Source organism: Sesamum indicum, linkage group LG9, assembly GCF_000512975.1.
Source record: "Sesamum indicum cultivar Zhongzhi No. 13 linkage group LG9, S_indicum_v1.0, whole genome shotgun sequence".
NCBI lineage: Eukaryota > Viridiplantae > Streptophyta > Magnoliopsida > Lamiales > Pedaliaceae > Sesamum > Sesamum indicum.
In genome coordinates, this window is record NC_026153.1 from 1,615,549 (window position 1) to 1,632,148 (window position 16,600).

The following is a 16,600-nucleotide window of genomic DNA, read 5'->3' on the forward strand; positions in this document are numbered from 1 at the left end:
TATTGTTTCTTTAATATCTATTGATTACTCAAAATAACAATCGAGATCATGCTATTTTGATCGTTCCGAGTTTGGAAATTAATCCTTTTTTAAACTGCCAGTGCCTGGAACCTTACATACGTCTAAATAAAAAATACAAATTAGTGTGATTTGATCCACCATTAGATTTGCACATAAATTAACTTGGATTTTCTTTTTCTAACTCAAATTGGCAGAAGTACTTTTCGTGGCCACTAACCAACATTTTTTTTTCTTCCTCACAACAAATGCCATCATCGACTAAAACCAAGCATCATAGAATAGAATGGTAGGATATGGGCACACCACATGTCTTCTGGAACCAAACATATTTAACAAATACTACAACCAATCCTAACGTTTAGGAGTCATTTAAGTCGAATGTTACAGAGTAAACTAGTTTATCACCCACAACTTCAAGTTCAGTCATTACACACACAAGAACATATTTTGTCTTTCAAAACAGCTTCACTGGCTAGGAGACCCCACCCTCCCGGGTTTCCTTGTATACTCCGGAGAATAAGGGCTTCTGCTGCGACTCAGGCTCCGACCCCTAACAGGAGATTTGTCATGACCTGGACTTTGGCTGCGGCTTCGTGAACCATATGGTGATCGTTCCCTCACTGGACTTCCACTGTGATTCCTTGGGCCATCATAGGCAGGAGATCGTTCCCGCAACGGAGTATGGGAGAGGGACCTTTCTCTACTATACCTTTTCTCGCGCGGAGAAATCGACCTGCAACACACAAGTAGCAAAATATTTAGTGCACATTGGGAGAACAAAATGACATTAATCTTGTATCCACCCTCTCAATGGAGGAAACCCCAAAAGGTCACAAGTCAGGCAGTTGTATACTTGTTGTGAACCAACCCTTCCTCGAGGGATGTCAATTAGATTTCAACCACAAAACGAATTTCAAAAAGACATTTGTGCAAGGTCGCTTATATAGCTTGCCACATGAAAAAAAAAAGTCATAAGCAATTATGGTCAACCAGACAAAATAGATGGTAAAGGACGACAACGAAGTTAATAAGCATGCCTAAGATTGAAATACATCCCTAGTACCATATGGTTAGACTGATGTGATTCTGAAATAGAGGATTAGTGGGATCGCACAGCACGTGTATGGATGGCAAACGGGCAGGTCTGCCGGGACCCAAGGCCAGCCATGAAAATATTCACCCCGCCCCGCCAGATTATAAATTTACAACTTTCACACACAATTTACAAATCGTCATAAATTAAAGCAGACAAATGAACATAATGTTTGGTTTTGTTTTCTGAGTGTTTTGTTGTATTTTGTGGAGATAGAAAGATAAAAACAAAGATAAATAAGTGTGTTAGAGATAGTATGTACGTTTGGATTTGTTTTTAAAGATAATTTAAAATAAGTATTGTATGTTTAATGTTGTGTTTTGGGAGACAAAAATTACTATTCATTGTCAAATCACTGTCAAATCATGTCTTTTTTATATATTTTTATGTATATGTATGTGTATATATATATATGTATGTATTTATGCTAAAACAGTTTAAAACACCTAGATAAGATGTTTCTGAATGATGGCAAACATTGGGTATATTTTGACTCGTCCTGGAGATAACTTGAAAATGAAAACAAACATAGTGGAAGATTGCATAACAGTAAAACATAATCCATCAGCAAATCAAAATCCAAAAAAGATAAAAGAGGGTATCACTTTTCTAGCATATTCCATCCATTCCTTTAGTCATGTCTCCTCACCAACCCATGCCAGAGAGAGCAGAGGCCATGTTCAATGTAGAATTCAGTTGAACGGGGACAGCACATTTGACCACTTGATTAATGTTTTGTCTTTGAGTGCATATTGCAGGAATTTTTGGTCCATACAAAATTACTTAACGTAGAAATTGTGTATTCCATCTGAAGTGAGATAAATAATCGCTCATTTTACAGGATGCAATATTTATCCTTGATTTTATCAAGAATAATGCATTATAAATGGTTCCCATCAGGCATAATCCTGTGAACCCAATGAGCCCAAAGTAACAAGCTTTGATCTCAATTTTGCTAACTAGAATAATAGTAGGATTAGTTCTCACAAGTACAACATGAAGTAAATAAAAAGAGAAGATGACATCATACCTTGAGTATCTTCTCTTAGGAGGAGAGTAGTAATCATGGTTACGAGATCGAGACCTTCCATGGCGTGGAGGTGGGGACTGAGAATACCGAGGAGAACGAGAATAACGTGGGGGAGAACGCCTTCGGTCATGAACACGGCCTCTGCAAATTGATGGAAAGAAACAGAAATAGATGGACAATTGTTCTCTTCAGGGGCAAAACATCCAAATCATTATACCACAGTCACCTAGAGACAATTTATGGTCAAGTGCCTTGATGGTGATTAATAACCTCTAATTATGTTTTCTGCCAATAAAACCAGTTTACATGCTAAAGTACTTAGGTTACCCTAACCATAATCAAATCAAAAGAATCATCAAATCATTTTAAGATTATGGAATTACAATTGGCATATCAGTTACACAAAGTATTGGTATCTCAACTACAGTACTTCACCAAATTCAAATGAAGTACATTTGGAGAAGATCAGGATTTCACCCAAGGTAGTTTGAGAACAATAGGGCTTAGTTTTTTGTTTCCCTTTCCGGGATGGGGGAGAGGACAGGGTAGTTTTGGTTCAGCAACTGGGCTTTGTACAGCACATCAATAGGGACACGCACAGTTTTATCATCCAAATTTCAGAAAGAAATCTAATCAAAATTCAAAGCACTTCTCATATGCACATGCTGAATTATACCTTCCTCCTCGTTCTCTGGCTCTCATCTCAGTTGGCTTCTTCCTGTTCTCCTCAGCAAAAACAACAGTGAGCTCCCGGCCTTGCAGAATTTGGCCATCCATCTGATATTTAGCTTCTGCAGCATCTGCTGGGTCCACGTATTGGACAAATCCAAAACCTCGTGGATCACTGCATGAAAGAACATGTTTGACAGGTAAAGAAAGAGAGTCAGGTTGATGCAGTTATACATAATCAATCCAGTAAATAAATCTTAGCTCAAGAACCAGGTCGAGGACTGCTCAATGGTGTCAAATCCAGAAAATGCTGGATTGACATTTGACAAAATATAAGAAATCCCACTCGGTAACTGCTGGCCAGACCCAGTTCAAAACTATTTTTTTCTGAAAAATATAAAATCCTCTAGAAAGTATATCTTTCCTAAAAATATTCCCAAAGAAGTTCAAACGCAATACAGAATCAGATTAATTATGGAAAGTAAAAGAGAAACAGCCACCTTAAAGCCTCTAAAGTATCCAAACAGCCCCTAGTCCAATTAATAGCTCAAAATAATTCCACGAATATGGAAGGGCACGATAACCGCAGAAACAAGCACTTGACAGCTGACCTTGTAAGTGATAATTTAAGATGACTTGAAATTCTTCAAGACTTGAAATCTTGATATCTTCACAGTGATTCAAACATCCTTCCAATTAAATCACCTCCCACTCCTTATCACTCGATTGATGTCACCTTCAACTCCTTATTACTTGATTGACGTCAAGAGACCTCTTACTATTAGAATGTGTCAATAGAACTCTTACTACTTGATTGAAGTCTTCACAACTCTTACTTCACTGCTAAATCCCGAAACGCTTAATAAAGAAATCCAGCTCAAGATAAAAAACTGAAAAGAAATTAAAAGCAGCAATGCTAGGCAAATTGAAGTGTAATAACTATTCATGCTCTTGAAAAGAAAATAGAAAAGTATAGTTTTAAAACATACAAGGACAAGACCAAAATTCTACACAAGCTCACCCAGTGTAATAATCCCTTGGTAGATAGATGTCCTTAATAGGGCCAAATTGGCCAAAAGGGCGCCTTAAGTCTTCGGGCCTGTATACAAAAAACTACATCATTAGTTTTTATAATGATTACTTTTGCTTTCTTACCTAATTTCTGCGATTCTTTTTTTCTTTGTACACAGAGGTTGAGAGGATACCTGTAAAAAAAAATTGCTCTGCAAACAGATAAGCAGGAACAATGGAAAAGTTCAGTAAAACTACCTACAATCATGGCGAAGGTTACGAACTAAGAGACTGGTAGGAGCATCTCCTCTACCATAGCGCCCTCCTCTTGGAGGACTTCTTCCTCTTCTTCCATAACCTCTTGGTGGTGAAGGGGTATAGCTCCTTCCCCTCATTTGGACAAGTTACACAAATCCTGGACAAAGAAGGTATTCAGAGACCAGTTAGATAACAAATGAAAATTACAGACTAAGACCATATCAAAAAGCAAGAACAAAAAGATAATAAGTAGGTTAAGATAAAGATGGAGGTAAAAACATGCGAAGAAAGAGATTCAATTTTCTCACAGATGAATCAACTTTAACAAGTTAAAGAAGAGAAACTACCATCAGCGTAAAAGGAATGTCAAAAAGACTCAGCAAGAATATTACAGCCAAAAAAGGGGACAAACAAAGGGAATGATCAGCTAGAGCTAATACAAAGTAATTGCCATCATATCAGCAATCACTATATTTTTCTCCTCATCATCTCATCCAAAGGCAATGAAATATATAGATAATATGATTTACCTCATCCAAAAAATTAGTAACATATACATTTTTATATGCTGTGACTTGAAAGGATATATGTATTCTCAATTCCACTGATAATGTGAAGGAATGAGTCTAAGATATTAGCAGAAAAAGGCAGAATATACAAAAAAAATATTCAGAAAATGTAGAAAACAAAATGTTAATAGGAAAGTAATAGAATGATCAGTTAGAGCTAATCGTGATAAATAGCCATCATATCAGCTTTCAAATTTTCTACTCATCATTTCATTCGTCATTATCCACAAATCATAAATTAATACTCGAATCATAAGAAGGAATCTAACACGATCGTCAAACGCCTTCAAGAAACAATCTACCAAATATTCCTCACAAAGAGAGCAAAGACAAAAAGGAAACGAAAAAAAAAAACAGAGAGAGAGAGAGAGAATTAGTCAGTATATCGGTATCACAATCTATTAACACCCATCATTCAATTTGAACGATACATAGTCAAAAACCTCCAAAAGTTGACATCAAAAAATCCTAAAAACATAACCAACATGTCAGATTAGGGTTACCATAATAACGAACAAACCAAACAACTGACAAAAGGATAACAGGACACATATCCGAGAAAACCCTATATCGAATAATGAAATCTATGGGGAGAACTTTTAACCTGAAACCAAAAGGAACGCGAATTCCTCACAGGGAGAGGGAGATGGAGATGGAGAGCGAGAGCGGCGAAGAAAATTAGAGAGTAAAGTACCCGTTGCATTCTTAGGGTAAAACGAAATTTATATGCGACTTGGTCGACAACCAGTGCGTGGGTTGAATCTAAAATTACCCACCTTTTTTTGGTTAGGATTTAAAAAACAAAAAATAAATTACATTTAGGGCAAATTGTAACACTTTACCCTTTACTTCCATAAAAATATTTCTCATGTCTTCACAATTATATTATTTTTAATATATTTTAGTATTTTATTTATTAATTTATTTTTAATAAATAAAAAATTTATATTAAAGTGAAGTATAAATTAATATATAGCAGATGTTACGATAAATATAATATAACCAACAACTCATACATATTTTATAAAAAAAAATTGACAAATATATATGCTTAATCAAAAGTTCAATATTTTTATAGAAAAATAAATAAATATATCTTATCATATTTTTGAAAAAAATATATATTCAAAAAATCAATAATGTAATTACTTATGTTTATCTAAAAGAAAAAATAGTTAATGACTTAATTTTATAATCAAATTAATAAAAAGAATTATGAAAATTATTTTGTGTAGTTATTGTACTTACTCATTAATTAATTTTGAGGTTGTATTCGAAGAATCAGTATGCCTGGGACTTGGCAAGAATGCAACAGAAAATATGAAAATAAGCATATTTAAATTTAATTCGAAAGGGAACTAATCCTTTAATATGGGCATTCAGCACTCAACAAACATAAAACAAGTTTGAAATAAAATAAATGACAATTGTAATATAGAGTGACGGAAATGTAATTACGAAATTTTACCTTTCTGATTGAAAGACTTTCTTCAAACTTTTTTCCTTCAATCGTATGCTCACGCAAAGATCAACGAGATATCCTCTACATTGAAACTACACTGCACCATAAAGTGGTCTACACCAAACTTCGCTAGATGTAACGTGTATGTAGTATAAGAGACTTACTTATACTATTAACTCAATATATCAAACTCAATAGGATCTTACTATAACTTGAAACTAGTTCAAGAAGAACAATAATAGAGAGAAAAAGATAGAGAAGAGAGTTGTCAAGATTATAAGTATGTAGAAGAAATTGATCTTATCAACTTAATTAAATCTAATCCAAATTTAATTAATCTCATTAAGTAAATAGTGGATTTCCCATCACACGAGTTCTCCCATTTAAATGATCATATCTTTTGATCTTTCTAATTAATTTAAACTATTTAAATTAATTCACTCCTTCTAGAAATAATTCATAATTAATTCTACTACTTATTTGAGTGGTTTTTTTCTATGATTCTGTAGGTTCACCCTCAATTAGACTTGAGTTTGTGTCAACATACAATTTAATTAGTAAATATATTTGCACTAGATTAATTAAATTATATTTAATTAATCATTTTCGATTAATACTTAATCCGAAAGCACTCGTCACCATGGGTGGCCGTCTAGTAACGGTACATCGCACTAGAGAATAGGTAAAAATGGCGTGAACCTTAAGGCTATCGAGTGCCATACGGGTACAGTCGTAACATCGGCTATCTTTCGGTCTTAGTCTAGAGCATGAAATTGGTCCTCAATTCTCATTATGGATAGACATCTATGCTTAATATTCTGATTATATTTCTCCACTTGATCAACAAAGAAAAACACCAATCTTCATACACGTTTTGACTGCACTGGAACAAGGCTTATAATAAACCACATCCGAATATGGTCACTTTTTACCAAGCCCTAGATCCAGTCGCCCCACATATGAGACTACGTGGATCCTCAAGTTCGAGAACTAAATCTCACACTATCGAAGTCAAAGAGTTCAAGTCGTACCGATCAAGCCTCACGGGCTTCCATATGACAACTCCCCGCTAGTCAATTCAATCGGTTTGACAACCTTTTTAACCACGCACTAAAATTGCATAGACGTCATACATCTGTGGCCTATGCAACACAACACCCATCTTATGGACGCAATATTTAGTATCAAGTCTCAATAGAATCATTGATATCTATTTTTGGGGCTCTTGACTTGAAAGATTTCAAATCCAACCTTTGAAAATTGGTTTAATAGTTGTCACCAAATGCGCAACCTAACTTTATTAGTTAATTAGTGATATGTGGACTTTGTTGCAATGTATAAAAATTACATGAGTAAGAATGACAAAGTAAGACCAAATGAATACTTATTTTTTTTCATTTAATTCAATATATAGAGTGAAAAGAAATTGTTTAAATATATTACAAAATAACCAATTTAATTGGCTTTTTGGTCACCTATTCTAACATGTATAATATAATAAAAGTTAAACTATTTAATTAACTGATTGTATTTTATTTTATTATAATTAAAAGATATTTTTTTCAAATTTTTAATTAAACTTAAAATACAAAATTATTAAAAAACAAAATTCTTTGAACTAAATATATGGATGAATAATGTGACTATTTTATTATTTTTTTTTGTTCGTTGAACTCTATATAAAATTAGACCTCTTAATAATTAAAATATTAAATTATTTAATTAATATATTAATAAAAATTAGTTACTAGGTTATAATTTAAATTAAAAAAGCTATTTTTATAATTTTTTTTAAATTCTTAAGATTAAAAAAATATTTTTATTTTTATTTATACAATACAAATATATAAAAATGCATATAAATTGGACTTATTTATATGTATATATTTGAGGATGGACATGACGGTAGAGTTGGGGAGGAAGGAATAATTTTTTTAATAAAAAATAATTTAAAATTAATTTAAAATACTTTTTAAATAAATAAGTTAGTTACTTTATTAATTTTAATGTGATTTAAACTGCATAAATTATTTTGAATTATTATCTAATAAAATTTAATTATAAATTAAAATAGATGATAAATAATCTTTTAACTTTAATAATAATAAATAATTTAAAAATGTGATAATTTTTAATTTAAATTTACAATTTAGTAATTAATTTTATCAATATATTAATTAAATAATTTAATGTTTCAATTATCAAAAGTTGTAATTTTATATAGAGATTCATTTTTAAAAAAAATAATAATAAAATAATTTAAACTTAAATTAAAAATCACTATAAATAATAAAAAAAAATGTACAGAATTATATTACTCATCCCTATATACATTACTTTGACACTCCATATGCCTTTCAGTAATTACAGGTCATATTAAAATTTGACCAGATCAATAGGGCATTTTTTATTTTTAAAGGCTGACATGGGTGATTTATGTTATTTTATAAAAGGTAGGGGTGATTTGTGTAAAAGAGCAATAGGTGAGGGAATGTAAATATAAATATCCTACAAATAAGGATCAGATTTTAATTTATCCAGTCACCTTGTTATTTAATATAATAAAGTAAACAAGCCTTATCGTGCTATGTATGTAGTAGTAATGAATAATAATAAAGAGGGGAAGAAATAAAGGGAACTTTTAAACATTGATTGAATTTTCAAGTGTATATTATTTGCACAGGTTGATGACACAGTTGAACTAAATTATCATACATGCATGTATTTTTTACATTTGAATATACATGCATTCATCTTTGTTCAAAAGAATTTTGTTTGAATAGAATGTTCTCAATAATTAAATTAAAAATCAACCTTCTTTTATGCATTCAATATACTTATCTCATTAATTTAATTTTGAAATGTTAAAAACATCACTTATTTCTATATCTTAATTCAAAATATTTTCTCACAATTATTTTCCATCTCAACAACAAATTATATATTTCAAATAAAAAAGAAAATACCTTTTTTTTTTCTCGAGGAACTAATATTGAAACTAGTTGTGAGTAAAGAAAAAGGTAATACGCATATCTGGATCTGTGTTGTATAAAGCTTTTGTTGAGAGGTTAATGGAATAAATAAAGGTGCCGGCAGACTTAAGTCCCAGCAGTAGAAAAGGGTGCATGTATTTCCAATGAAGTTGATATAAATAACCATAGATGTATATTCAAACTATCGTAGCAAGAAAATGAATGTTCACTGCAACACAAACAAAAGCCACCATCCTTAATTTCCCTTTAATACTACTGGTTAAAATTGAAAACAATAGAATTTGCCCCTCTTTATTCCAAGAACAAAATTGGGAAGGTCAAAACTATAGCATGACCATCACACAACTTGGTAATTTTCTGTCGATAGTAGTGTTCTTTGGGCAAACTTGGGCGGGTCACCATCTTTTAGTGGTGCAATATTAACCACCTACAAATAATACAATCAATTAATAAATATTTACCACAATTCAATTTGTGAGACACTCAAAGGAAATAAACCAGTGTTACTCACTTCTCAAGGATAACAACATTAAGGAGATAAGAAATGTCATTTTCCACTAAGAATTTTAGAATTAATTTCAGAAATAGTAGTTATAAAGTTGTCATGGATACAAAAGTGGTAAAAGGAATAATAAAGGATATTGAGTTTACTTCAAATTTAAGGGGGCAGTAATTTTAAACAATTTGGTCAAAAACTTATGCAGACAGTTCAGCGTAAGGACGAACAAAATTTTATACTGTTCATGTAGTTATAATCTATGTTTAAATTTCTTTCATCTGTCCTACATATGTTGTCGTGAATTAATTCATTTTCCCATCGAGAAGTTGGAGGGTACATAATTAGCAGCACATTGTAAAAATTATATTTTAAAATTATAGATACACAGATAAGGATCGAAAAGAACCTTTAGATCGCTGAAAGTGCTTGTAGCAGTAAATTGCACAGAAATTGGGAAAAGTTGTGATGAGTCTACTGCGGGGATAACAAATTCCATAGCTCCACTGCAAAGTTATCAAATAGCCAATCAAGATTAATTTGTTATAAAATCACAGTTGAGGATGAATCAAATATCACCATTATGAACTTACCTGCGGTTTGAGTCATCAATCAGTAAAATAGACCACTCCAATATTGATCTTCTGGAATCATACCTGCAATACACGTTAGTGAAAAACTAAACATGCTACAAGTTGGAGCAAGAATGAGAAAGGAAGCTAAATAAATCACAACTGTACAGAGGACAAGCATCCAGGATTACATATTAAAAGAGTACACACATTTCTCATACTAAGCACAATCATCAACGGACCGTGACGCAAATTTATTCACTGAAGTTGTTCACAACACTCTTTTCTCGATAAGCATGAAAATTCGCATGATTCTCATGTCCTATGTTAAAAACAACACCAAAATGAAAGAACATACGTGGAATTAATTGTAACATAACAATCAGACAGGACGGTACGTATACTGAAACTCCAATTGTACAAATGCCATATTCAAAAGCACTCTCGAACAAGAAGATGACTGAGAAACCTCCCATAAAGTTTGGCTATGCCATGTTGGCAATAACACTTTACATATTACGAAAAATACTTGAAATCTTAAAATAAACCTTTACCTCCACTCCCCATCTATCTGTTGCACATTTGGCGCACCTCTAAGAGCTGGAAGAGGAATAGAAATCACAACATTGTGTAGATCAAACATTGTTGGAGCTTCATATTCCAGGTTCACATAGGTTTCATTCCCAGAAACAGAGGGCCAGCAGTTAACTGCAAAAAAGTTGATGTATAACAATGAAAAAGCATCCATAAACTTATATACTTATTCGTTTGTTAAGACTGGGGGCACAACAGAAACAAAGCTCACTTGACAGTGGCACTAGTGACTCATCTGCACTTTGCATCCTCCATTTCAACAGACTAACACCATCACCAGCCTGACCAGCGGGAAATGGCCTATTTGGATCCTTGAGAGCCAAGATGTTTTCACCGGAAAACATTTCCTTGTTGATATTGGGGTGTGTCTTGTAAAGAAGACCTGGATTACTGCCTGTCTCAATCTGATAAAAGCATTCGACCAAAATGCATCAGATATAGTCCTGGATATGAATAGGAAAGCGAAAATGCATGTGAAGAAATCTGGAAGCAGCATAGAACATAAGGATTGGTGATGAAGGAGAAAAAGAGAGAGAACCTGAACTTGGATAAATCCATCATCTTGATTAATTATTTGAAGCGACAAAGTACCCTGCACATCAAAGCTGCCAACACCACCATCCCGCTTTAAAGTTACATTAAGCTTTTCCTCAATAGTAACTGTGACAGGATCAGTTGGTGGAGGAGCAGCTGGTTTGGACTGACCAATAACTGCTCTGACATCTTCAACTATCACCTCACCTTCAGCTTTGAGTGATTCCAAAAATTGGTTCGTCTTTTGTGTTCTTCCCAGCTGCATACCAAGACCTTTTGGTGGAGCTGAAGCAGCTGCAGATGAACGACCTAATCATACAAATTCAAAAGAAATAACATCTCTCAACCAGGACTGAATTGCTTTTCACTTAAGCATCTGCATTTCAACACTTTCCACCAGCAGAGAATGTTGCAAATTTGTGTCTAATACCTTGGGATCTTAACATACAATCATTTCAATATTTTAAATAATTTTTAGAGGGATAATAACTGTTTACATGATAAGTATGGATCAAGCATTTATCCAACCAAAAAGTTAACTCCAGCAGATAATTCAGTAAACTGTTAAGTTTTAAAAGTACTCTTTAAGCGGTGCTACAACAATTTCACATCTCTACATGGTGTCACATAGTGCAGCAATGACAACTATCAACCAATTTGCCCATACAATTTGTTAACAGATACCATGCTCTTTCTCTAATATTGATGTTACAACATACTGTGGGTGGTTTCCTTTTCTTAATTTTCATGAAACTGTGATGGAACACATATAAATATATTTCATTTTAAGCAAACAAACACTCTCATTAAAGCCAGAATGTGAGTTGAATTACAGTCCCAAATTAACGCCCGTATCTTCCACGTTAAAATACCAAGCCACCTGGCCCCTCAAATAAGATGCAAGGATATAAAAAATGCAAAACATACTTAAATATGCAGATTTAGATATTTTAAGTAAACATAAATAACATGCATATGAAATATTGTCCTAGGGGAGATCAAGTGAAGATAAAATAATTTCAACTCAAATTTGAGGAACCTTCTGATATCATTTTCAACAATCCTTTGCTGACGAAGAATTTATGCAACTTTTTATAACAATGTGCAGAACTCCACAGACAATTTGTAGCTTTACATTTTTGCATGAAATTTCTCAAACACAAACCTTTGGACTTAGAGGAGAAGGAATCAACATCGTTACTTAAACCGAGGCCTGAGCCATTTCCAGAACCACTACCACCATGTAAGCTGGTGTCACTTCCATAGCCAGAATCAAATCTTCCCGAGCCCATTGACTGCAGGGCCATAAATGCTCCTCTCTCCCTGTTCTTCTCAATCTAGACAGCATTCATGCATTAAACTAGTCATACATCATTTTGATATGCAAATGATGATGGAACATAAAGCATGCAATTTTGCGTGCAATAATCAAATACCTTGCTTTTATCGATCTCGCTAGCCTTTCGCTTCATGACATCCTTGGTTTCATTGATCTTGCTTTGCAGGACCAACTTGTGCAATCTCTCCTCATGACTTTCCATCTCACAGTACTGTTTGACCTGAGCAACTGTTACATTTTCTTTATGCCCAAGAGAGATTACTTCATCAAATGCAAAAAGAATCTCAAAAGCTGTCCTGCCAATGCCATCTTCATCCAAGGAATAAGAGTACTCAGGTACCTAACAAAGTTTAGGGAATCACAAATACCAAACTCACTGGGGGAACAAGAATAGTTCCATGAATTTGAATTGATGAGAAAGACTCTTCCTATTGCTTTATTTTAATAGATGGCAGGAAGCAAGAGTTGAGTAAACATCACCAATGATAAAGGAAAGCACATTCAAAATATTAGGATAACTGAATTTTTAAGCATAACTTTTATTTGTTGTCTAATACAAAAAAGGATACGAGTTTCGAGAGCAGCCTTAGTGTCTCCAAATCTTCCAGTATGTTGCTCTGTTTATTGGTAACAAGAAGCAAATATAAAGACTCTATTGGCTGATAAACGTAGCGGACGTTTTCCGTCTCAACATAAGTGTGTTGTTTCCCTGTTCCAATCAATTTTGGGAAAGCTGCAAGGTAACCCTCAATTCGTATGCGAGACATATGGACAAACTGCCTTGAAACAAGCGCTGCGGTGGACATAAATTTATATGGTCAAACATGTTATATGTCGCCGAATAGAAGAACATGGAAAATAGTACCAGAGTGCAGAGAATTGCGTTTGGATGAAACTATACTTACAATCAACTCTAGACCAAAAGCACAATGATCATAAAAGCTAGACAAAAAAATAGAAATATATAGAAAAGGTCATGGGGAAGGAAGGTTGATTCAACAGGGAGTAGAAAAACCAATGAGGAAAGAAAAAGTTGCTCCACCAGAGCAGAGTCCTTAAATGGAAATATAAAAAGATAAATAGTAATCCCAACTGCTAACCTCTAATTGTAAGAAATAATCGAGGAAATGCAGTAACTTTAGAAAATAATCCTTTCATAGCAATTTATAGAGAGTGTTCTTCACACCCAAAGTTACTTTATCAACAACATCTATGATTGTTACGAGACTGTTCATGTGTTCTTATGCCAACCATGTACCTCATGCAACAACCTTCTCATTGAATGGTAACTTAAAATCGAAATAATATGTAATTTAAGTCAAAATCTTCTACTAATATTAGCTATGAAAAGAAATGCACAGATTACAATGAAAAACACAACTAGAATGAGCAATGTAAGTTTCAGTTATCTGTGATCATATGCATGCCTGTTTTCATAAGTATGCTGCACATTGCAGTCTGTCTTCTTCACATTCCTGAGCACATGAATCCCACCTCTCTCAACTCTAAGAGCTAAGTACTGGAAATACAAGTATGTCCATATTCAGATCACAGCAAAAGCTTCAGGCTTTTAACAACCCTCTAATTAAAAGCAAATACTCCAAAGCCCATTTCACGATGTAGTTTTCATCTTCTCATTCAACTATCGATGTCCTAAAACACCATGTTAAATAAACTCCACTATGGGCAACATTTCATTGCAATAAAAGCCAAGCATTCACCAATCAACTGCAGCATTCACCCACATCCAGATTACTTAAAAAATATAAAAAAGGAAAACCTGGTAATCTGAATGGTCAGGACCTCACCTTTGCCAGATTTACTAATGATGGAAGCCGCTAGTACAACCTTTAGCGTGAATAACAAAAATATCCATTAGATAAAAACACAAACGTAAAAACAACATTGATATCGACAGACAAAGCAAAACCAGAAAAAGGATAGCTAAATACCATCTTGATCCTCTCAATCCACCAACAGCCACCAATCAATCACGACAAAAAACTAGGAGAAAGAGGTCCAAAAAGCAAAACGCATTAGCAACTTCAAATCACCAAAATCAGAACGTCGCATTCACAGGAAAATATAAAGTATAACGTAATAAAAAATGTAATCATGAGCTCAATGAGATGATCTTGATCTGAAGCCAATACGTAAAGAATTAAACCAATTTAATTTGAGCATCGGTGACAGTACTCCACAGATTAGCATATTTCACCATACAGCAATGGATAATGAATAGAAACCACAAAATGAGAGAAGATCAAATAAAAACAATGTACGTCAAAGAGAATTTTGTACCAATCGGATCGGACATACCTTTGGAGCTCAGAAAATCAACGAGAAAATAAAATAAAGATCCAACAAGATAATCAAATAGCAATAACAACAACCACACTGAAGAAATGAGTTCTTACTGCATCATGCGTGGACGATTTACATACGTACTTTGATAAGAAAGAATCTTCCTGCAATAATTCGCGAGAGGAGATAATGGTAAGGATACGCAATGTACCTCGAGAGAAAACTGATTCTGAACGCTTCACACGGACAGAAAAAGCAGTAAGCAGCAATGTAGAGTGAGACTACCCTCCCATACCTCGTTCTCACCCACCTATATATCTATATATATATATATCATCGTCATCATCATCACTATTTGATCAGTTATTCGGAAACGGTTCAACAATTTGTTTTCTATTATTGTTTAAATTTAAATTGATATATGGTTTATTTTAGCAATAATTTACTAAAAATATTTAGATTTTACATGTAATTATATATACCATCTTTCTACGATGGTTGATGTAATTGTAAATAAATTTTATGATTTGAAAAATTACATCTAGCATTCAATCTCTTTATTAGTACAAAATTATCTAATTTGTATGATATATTACTAAATTATTGAATAAAAATCTATATTCGTTAACTTATTACTAACTTATTTCAGTCAAATAAATATTTTTTGACCAAACTATCATAATATCAGTAAATTTGACAAATGTTAATTAACAATTTATCTATTTATTAGATAAAGATAAAAATTGATTATATTAAATATAATTTTTCAAATCGAATAAAATTTATACGTAATTACATCTAACGTCATGAAACAAAAGTATAATTATCCACAAATTTAAAACGATTAACAAGTATAATAATTCTCAAAACATGTAAGAAAAATGTGTGTCCAGTCTGCTGAAAATTACATATTCATTTTTTATTTATGTTTCAATAAGAAGTAAAAAATAAAAGCAATTCGCCAGCCGATACCTATTGAGTAACGATCCCTCCGTTGTATTTATGTTAGCAATATAAAGAAGCTATAACTTTGAAACATTTATTTGTATATATCTAATCAAACCTAACGAATTTGCTAATGCTTCGTGTTATTTAATTTTCCATAAAAACATTCTGAAAATAGAACCAACAGTAAGCTAAAATTCCATAAAAAAAAAAAAAAAAAACATAGTTGTTTGGTTTTTACTCTACAGTAATGAGCCTATAAATTATACCCTAACACCAACTATTACAATAAAATGATGGGTTACAAAAACTCCTTAATACAGGCCAAAAATTATAACAAAAAAATTACAAGAATATCAATTCTCCTACAGAAACAATGACATATTGAATAAACAGTAAATAAAATTGAAATACAAATAGGCTCAGGGAGCAGATCTGTGGGAAGAGGAAGCCCACGGCAACAAGGTCGGCAACCCACCACCGATTGCACCAAACCCGCCAAGGGATGTGACCACAAAGGTTCCATACCAACTACACTCTAAACCACTCAAGTTCTCATCAAAACCTAACTATTCAGAAATATCACAAAGAGAGAAGAGGGAAGACAATATCAATTTCTATCTGTTCTACTCTTCATCAAAAGGATTGGCAATATAAATAGAGAGGAAGAAATTAAAGATGAGAGAGAGGCAGACGACTGCAAAACACCG

At 33.1% G+C, this 16,600-nt stretch overlaps 2 protein-coding genes across 5 annotated transcripts; both read right to left on the minus strand.

Moving 5' to 3' along the window:
* LOC105170181 (serine/arginine-rich SC35-like splicing factor SCL33) lies at nt 276-5,400 on the minus strand. Its single transcript, XM_011090831.2, has 6 exons — nt 5,256-5,400; nt 4,083-4,239; nt 3,835-3,912; nt 2,821-2,988; nt 2,145-2,285; nt 276-754 (listed from the first exon to the last, which is right to left on the minus strand). Exons 2-6 carry the CDS (start codon nt 4,217-4,219, stop codon nt 487-489), a joined length of 792 nt encoding a protein of 263 aa, XP_011089133.1. The 5' UTR covers nt 4,220-4,239; nt 5,256-5,400; the 3' UTR covers nt 276-486.
* LOC105170182 (coatomer subunit delta) lies at nt 9,242-15,265 on the minus strand. Of its 4 annotated transcripts, none has more exons than XM_011090838.2 (12): nt 15,059-15,265; nt 14,594-14,645; nt 14,450-14,489; nt 13,211-13,434; nt 12,739-12,981; nt 12,468-12,639; nt 11,307-11,596; nt 10,980-11,172; nt 10,729-10,882; nt 10,196-10,258; nt 10,012-10,108; nt 9,242-9,533 (listed from the first exon to the last, which is right to left on the minus strand). In XM_011090838.2, the coding sequence occupies exons 2-12, from the start codon at nt 14,594-14,596 to the stop codon at nt 9,444-9,446; spliced, it is 1,569 nt and encodes a 522-aa protein (XP_011089140.1). In that variant the 5' UTR covers nt 14,597-14,645; nt 15,059-15,265; the 3' UTR covers nt 9,242-9,443. The 4 variants fall into 4 exon arrangements, with proteins under 4 accessions (XP_011089140.1, XP_011089136.1, XP_011089134.1 ...); XM_011090834.2 differs by having other exon boundaries at nt 11,307-11,611; nt 15,157-15,264; XM_011090832.2 differs by having other exon boundaries at nt 11,307-11,611; nt 15,059-15,264.